This window comes from Myxocyprinus asiaticus, chromosome 15 (assembly GCF_019703515.2).
Source record: "Myxocyprinus asiaticus isolate MX2 ecotype Aquarium Trade chromosome 15, UBuf_Myxa_2, whole genome shotgun sequence".
Lineage (NCBI taxonomy): Eukaryota > Metazoa > Chordata > Actinopteri > Cypriniformes > Catostomidae > Myxocyprinus > Myxocyprinus asiaticus.
This window is the reverse complement of record NC_059358.1, coordinates 41,466,604-41,474,412: the sequence shown is the minus strand read 5'-3', so window position 1 is coordinate 41,474,412 and position 7,809 is coordinate 41,466,604. Positions and strand designations below refer to the sequence as shown.

Here is a 7,809-nt window from a genome sequence, read left to right as displayed (position 1 = left end):
CGTTTTTAATGCATGACAAACAACCCCGTGAAAAATTTCATTGTATCACACAAAAAGGTAACACTTTACAATAAGGTTGTACTTGTTAACATTAGTTATTTACATAACATGGACTAACAATGAAAATTAGTATTTTCATAAATTAAGATTAACCAACAATAATAAATGTAATATAAAACAGTTCCTTGTTAATTTGTGATACCTACTGTGTTTACTTGTGTTAACAAATATAATCTTATTGTAAAGTGTTAAAGAAAAAACAACATAAAAGTGTTTTATACAATAATGTAGGTTTTAATAGGCTTATCTTGCAATTACATAGGTGTTTACAGCCTATAACATCATGACTGTTTCATGTGTCGCTGGAAATAAAGTGCTGCCATACGATGTTAAACTGGAGAATCTGTCTGTTTTGAGATGCCCTCTGGACTGCCATACATCACATCCGCATGTAGGCCACCTGTAGAGAAGAGACATGGTCATAAAAGCATGAACATTTCCTCATCAAGTTTAGCTATTTCAGCTAATTATATCACCGATATTGTTCAATGAGGATTCCATACAGATCTCATAATGTAACACCACTGAACCACACCAGACCTTTCAAAATCAAGTGTTCTTATGGTGCTAGATTTACAATAAATGTTTTCAAACAATCTAACCAACCAGCTAATTCTGTCATGTTTATTTAATCGATCACGGGGAATAAAACATTTCATTATTGTGTCAAAATGATTTACACCCATTTTACCAAGTCGTTGTAGCATACATTTTGCCACTTGTTACTTTTGATCAAATGTTAGTGTACTTGGTTAGCAATGAATAGCAATGATGTAAACAAACAGAAATCAAGGTAAATATAATTTGTGAGTAGCATGTTTTTATTGTGCTTAATTTCCAATCAAGCTGCAACTTTGTCAAATTAAGCAAATATGTGAAAATATTATGTGACTGTGTTTATTTATATGTAAATAAATATAGATATTTAAAATGCTAGCTATGAAATTAGCCATGGCAAAACAAAGAGTCAGCCATTTTATTCCAAAAATATTTCAAATGTCATGACAGAATGTGGTGGAAATGACATATGTTCATTGACAGTTCAGAAGTCTTGGTTAAAATATAATATTTTTGCACTCCCACTTATATTTTAATTTAGCAAATTTTCTCATTTTTTAAATTGTCTACTTGCAATGTACAAAAATGTATTTATGTACATGCATCACAGGAGATTTTTGTCATTTTTTCTGAAATGAATGAAAATTCCCACCACAATGTCATTTCCACACCATTTGATGCTGATGGAAATGACATTTTTACTCCTTTGACTTGCTAAGGATTATTTCATAACTAACATTTTATGTATGCTAAATGCACACAATTAAATAACATTTCCACACTTTTTGAGTAATTTGGTAAAATTAGAGCTTGATTGGAAATGATGCCCAATAAAAATATTCTGCTCACAAATGATATTTGCCTTGATTTTTCTTCAAACATTACTTGTATCTCATGTTTCACCTCAAGCATGCTCTTCACTGACACTTTTGTCCACTTGGTAAACAAGTACATTACCTTTAAAAAAACGAATTAAGGGAAAATGTGTTTGGTGTGGTGGAAATTATGCAACAACAGTGGGACAGTCATAAATAAAAAAAATGGAAAGAAATCATTTTCACACAATAAATACTGAAATTGTTTAGATTATCAGTTTTAAAAATGTAATACATTGTTTTTATAATGTATTTTTATAGTTTAATATTGAAAGTCTGGAAAGTCTAAAACAGTCAAAAGTCATTTAAAATGTAAATGAAAATAAATGATGAAATCAGTTAGTTTTAATAATAATAAACCTGTGGGACATGAAAGTGCCTGAATTTGAAGAAACATCTGCATATGCACTGTTGGACAATGTTATTATTGTCATTATTGTGCCGCATTCCATTTCGCAATGAAACACCCCGGCATTATATCTTTAAAGCATCCTTTATTAAAGTTCAGATTATAAGGAAGCGGGTTATGAAAATAAACTCAGAAACTGGCATTTCTCTATGTGGTCAGCACCGCGTCTATGAGTTGTGTGAAGTGGCCGGGGAAGAGATTGAATCTTCTCAGAATGAGAATGAGCTTTATTGCAAAGTATGCTTACACATACAAGGAATTTGTCTTGGTGACAGGAGCTTCCAGTGTACAACCATACAAAAACAATACAAAAAACAGCAGCAAGACATAGATAATAATAAAAAAATAAAACTAATTATACACATACGTACAGACACACACACACATACATACACACATACACATGGGTAGTGCAAATCTAATACAATCTGTTATGTACAATGTAAATACAATCCTCTCAGCAGTCAGAACTGTCCTTTGTAGTCTTCTGATATCTGATTTCGTAGCTGAACCAAACCAGACAGTTATTGAAGTGCAGAGGACAGACTCAATGACTGCTGAGTAGAACTGTATCAGCAGTGCCTGTGGCAGGTTGAATTTCCTCAGCTGGCGAAGGAAGTACAACCTCTGCTGGGCCTCCCACTTCAGGTCCTGTGAGATGGTAGTGCCCAGGAACCTGAATGACTCCACTGCTGCCACAGTGCTGTTTAGAATGGTGAGGGGGGGTCAGTGTTGGGGTGTTCCTCCTAAAGTCCACTATCATCTCCACCGTTTTGAGCGTGTTCAGCTCAAGGTTGTTTTGACTGCACCAGACAGCCAGCTGTTCAATCTCCCTTCTGTATACAGACTCATCGTCATCTCGGATGAGGCCGATGACAGTGGTGTCATCTGCAAACTTCAGGAGCTTGACAGAGGGGTCCTTGGCGATGCAGTCATTGGTGTAGAGGGAGAAGAGTAGTGGGGAGAGCACACATCCCTGGGGGGCACCAGTGCTGATTGTACAGGTGCTCTGTATGAGTTTCCCCAGTCTCACAAGCTGCTGCCTGTCCGTCAGAAAGCTGGTAATCCACTGACAGATAGACAAGGGAACAGAGAGTTGGTGTAATTTATTCTGGAGTATATCTGGGATGATGGTGTTGAAAGCCGAACTGAAGTCCACAAAAAGGATCCAGGATGTCCCTGGTCTGTCCAGATGTTGCAGGATATGATGCAATCCCATGTTGACTGCATCATCCACAGACCTGTTTGCTCGATAAGCAAATTGAAGGGGATCTAGAAAGGGTCCAGTGATGTTCTTCAGGTGGGCCAACACCAGTCTCTCAAATGATTTCATGACCACAAACGTCAGGGCGACAGGTCTGTAGTCATTAAGTCCTGTGATTTTTGGTTTCTTTGGGATGGGGATGATAGTGGAACGTTTGAAGCAGCATGGGACTTCACAATGCTCCATTGATCTATTGAAGATCTGTGTGAAGATGGGGGCCAGCTGGTTAGCACAGGATCTAAGACATGCAGGTGAAACGCCATCTGGGCCCTGTGCTTCCTTATCCTTTGTTGTCTAAAGACGCGGCTCACATCATCTTCACAGATCTTAAGTGCAGGTTGAGTTTACAGTCCTTAATACAGGCATAGCAGATTTTAATTTCTGTCTGTAGGTTGGAAGAAGATGAACCAGACATTGATCAGATAGTCCCAAAGCTGCTCTAGGAACCTTTATTGTTGTGTAGCAATGATCCAGTATATTTCTGTCTCTGGTGGGGCATGTAATGTGCTGTTTGTATTTGGCCGGTTCACATGTGAGGTTTGCTTTGTTAAAATCCCCAAGAATAATAATAACTGAGTCCGGATATTGTTGTTCTGTGTCTGTGATTTGATCAGTCAGCTGTTGCAGCGCTGTGTTCAAACACGCGTTTGGCGCGATATACACACTCACCAGAATAAACTAGGAAAACTCCTGCAGCGAGTAGAAAGGGCTTACAGTTAATAAAGAGCGCTTCCAAATTAGGACAGCACATCTTCTTTAACGTTGTTACATCTGTACACCAACTTTCATTGATGTAAAAGCATGTTCCACCGCTTCTCGTTTTTCCCGTTAACTCCGCGATGCGATCCGCTCTGAACAGCTGAAAGCCTGGCAGATGTAACGTATGTCCGGAATGGCTTCACTCAGCCAGGTTTCTGTGAAGCACAAGGCAGCAGAGTTTGAAAAGTCCTTGTTTGTGCAGGTGAGGAGATGTAGTTTGTCCGTTTTGTTAGGGAGAGAGCGGAGATTTGCTAGATGAATGCTCGGCAGCGTTGTTCGAAAGCCGCGCCGATGGAGCCTGACCAGCACGCCTGCTCGTCTCCCTCGCCTGCGTCTCATAGCGCGTTTAAACAACACAGCCGCGCCTCCGACTAGAATGTCAAACAAAACGTCCGAATATTCAAAATCCGGGAAAATATTGACTGGTGTATGCTGTCGAATGTTCAGCAGTTCGTCTTTGGTAAAACTGACTGAAAAAAGATTACTAAACACAGGACAAACAAACAAAAATAACAAAACAATAGAAGCGCTCCACACCGAGGTTGGCCATCCATGGCGCCATCATGATGTACAATTCTCCCGACTGATGCACACTGTGGCGTGGGGATGCTCATCACTCATGCGTGTTTGCTGCAGCTAGATTATAACGTGATGGCTCGCGACGTAGTGAATCATAATGTACTGTATGTATCATGTTCACTGTATGTATCTTATCATGAAGAAAATCTGTGATACGCAGTTCTATTAAGAAGAGAAAGTTTGTTTTTTGTGAGTTAAAGATGGATCGAAGTGAACATAAAGGTGAGAGAGTGTAGACTTAGTCCCATTATACACTGGAACAAAATACATTTTTGATTAGTCTTTTTTTGGCTTGTTTTCCAAAATAAATATCTAAAACTCCTTTAAACCAACGTACATTTACTTTAGGAGCTACACTGCAGAAGAAAAAATGTGTTATCAGAAAATGTTGAAAATAATATTTAATAAGGGTTGGACATTAACGCTTGTCCGGGAGAAGCGGATTTTTGAAGGGGCAAGTGAAAGAGAATTTTACTTGCCCACCCAGACAAGCAGACTGATTAAAACATCAATAACGAAAAATAACCAGCTAGATTTGTGATAGCCTAGGCCTGTGTCACTTATTAGAAAGTTCATATTCTTATTCTGCTGTTGAAAGTAATTTTATAATTCACTACTGATCTAGTAACAGCTGCGCCCTGTTTGATTGACAGGCGATGTATGTGTGTGTTACGAAAATGCTCACGCTAATGCGCACCTGAATAGTCAAATACATTTCAAAATTCCACCAGAATGCCCGTCTTTGTGAGGTATTCATGTAAACACACAGAGTGATGTCTAATGTGAACGTAAACAGTGGAGAAAAAAGTAGATTTGTATTAAAATGTTGGACTTATACGTTTAAATGTAAGCTAATAGACCTGCTGCCGTCTAGTGTGTCATTATAATAATCAAACAGAACAAGAAAACACTCACCGCTCTTGACTGGGTAACTTTAGTAGCTTTAAAAAGTATTCATGTATTATAATCATACAGTGAAGACCAGTAGTAGTTTTATGCTGCACTTCATTTTCAATGTTTAGTTGAATACTTGATGGCCTACTGCTGTTAAAAAAAAAGATTTTTTTAATCTATTTCTATTCATTGCTGTTTTTTACTGTTATTTTATTACTGTTTGTTTACTAGTCTTGAATAATAAGAACTTGAAACCATTCTTTCATAATTAATATATTAGTGTTATTATTTGTTGTGGTTTTAAAGCTGGTATTGAGAATGGTCAAATTTCACTACAGACTACTGAAATTTTGGTATTGTGGTAATGGCCTTTATTGTACATGGTAGATCTTGCTTCAATAACATGATGAAAAGTAGATCTCATTCCATAGAAGTGTGAGCACCCCTGCTGTAAATGATGGCAATGGAGGCTTTCCTTTATTTGACTATCATATGTGACATAAAATAATTATCATATGACAATAGCCTCCTCCCTTACCCAGTGCAGTTTACATTTCAAGTTCAAGGAATACACTGTTAAAAAGACATTTTTTTAATTTTTTTATTTAAAGTTCAATAAATGCATGATGTTTCCAAAGTCAGTGAGTAATCTTGTTAAATAATCATGATCTCAATATTGACCAAAATAATCTTAATTATTATTTTTGCCATAATCAAGCAGTGAGAGTGTGAAAAGTGTATTTAAATTTCTAACACTTCACAGGGCCAAAAGTGCTTTTACTTGAAGAAACACCCTAAAACGAGTTTAACACCTGTCCATTGATCACAGTCCACTACCAGTGCTTTGGAAAGCAAGAGACTAAAATACTAGTACAAAATTGGCGCAGACAAATTTTGGGATCTCTTTCTTTACGTTCAAAGTGTGAGAATTTAAAACAATTCAACACAAAAAACAGTCTTGGACAAATATGCCATGATGAGAGAATGAGCCAAGCAGAAGAGAACAGCATTAACCAAATCAGGCTCTTGTAGGCCTTGAGTCCCGTGATGGATGATGCAGAACTCTCGCTCAAGGATTCGTCCCGGCAGCAGGCTGCTTATGGCCTTCAAAGTGCTGAACACTGCCAGTAATCCATGCAAAACATTAAAAAGCCTGCGTAACTGTCAAATTAACAGCATATCAAATAGAACAGTTGAGCTGGGGTGGTATGAGCAAATCTTATATCACTGTCTGAGGAATTTGAGGAACTGAGGTATATTACGGCAATGGCATAATATCACAATATTGCTATTTTTGCTGTTACAGTTTATTATTATTCGAAGATTGGGTGAGCCACATTCAAAGCTTGTTGTAAAATCTATTGAATTTTCTGATAATGTGGCAAGCTGTGATGTTCAGCCCTAATCTGAGCTGTAGCATGTGTGAGTCTGGAGCTCTTCTGTTACACTGACAAAACATCTATTCACGCAAACCTGATCAACAATAACCTTTGATATCTATATAGGTCAGTCGTTTGCATTCGAGTGATTGCTCCCAGCACCAGAGGTGCTGAAAGAACTGTAAGCAGCATTCCCACAGGGACATTAGTGTGATGATACCCGACTGACATTTACTAATCAGAGCTCTACAAAAATTGGCAAGGTGAGTGATAGTTTTCCACTTGATGGAGAAAGTTCAAGGCCTTCATAAGCTACAACAGACAAAGCAGCAGAAAAAATTGCTGCTGTTGCTAGCAGCAGAAAAAATTGTGGCAACTAAAAAAGCCCTGAAAAGCAACTTAAACCAGCCTAAGGTGGCTTGCTGGTCTTAGCTGGTTTACCTGGTTTAAGCTGGTCTCCCAGTCTGGCCAAGCATGTCTTTAGCTAGTCAAATAAAAGCTTTGCAAAGGGGGCGTTTCTTTAATGCACAGCTCCGAGGCTCAAAAAGGGTGGAGATTATGAAAAACTAAATTCTGACAGTTTTGTGGGCAAAAAAACTTTGCTAAAGGTGTTAGCACTGGTGTTAGTTAACTAAAAAAGTCATTAGCACAAATTAAAATTTATTAGCACACAGGAGTGTTTTCACTCACATCAGTGTGTTTTTAGCGAATAATGTGATGTTTAGCGTATTACATTACTGAATAAAGAAACATAGTGCAGATACTTTACAGTGTCTTTTGACAGTGCCTCACTCAAGTGGGTAGATGACATGAAGCAATGGCCTGAGGTTAGTTACGTTAAAATCAATAACTACTCTGAGTTGTTATGACAGCCAACAACTGCACAAGTTAAGTCTGAACTCATTTTTACTCCAGCTAACTTAAAATGGTTGTTGTTCTCCACCTGGATCGTTCATTTCAGTATTTTTTCCATAGCAATCACTGTTTGTCCTCTATTTAATCAAGGTCTCATTCATCAGATAACTCTGGCCC

General features: G+C 37.9%; 1 protein-coding gene across 2 annotated transcripts in view; it reads right to left on the bottom strand.

Annotated features, from left to right (window-relative positions):
- Window positions 1-269: 269 nt before the first annotated feature.
- The window catches only part of ube3d (ubiquitin protein ligase E3D), a 32,597-nt gene continuing 25,057 nt past the window's right edge, over window positions 270-7,809 (bottom strand). For both annotated transcript variants that reach the window (XM_051718265.1, XM_051718266.1), the window contains exon 10: window positions 270-460. In XM_051718265.1, the coding sequence (XP_051574225.1) occupies window positions 440-460 (21 nt within the window). In that variant the 3' untranslated portion in view covers window positions 270-439. The remainder of the gene's footprint in view (window positions 461-7,809) is intronic.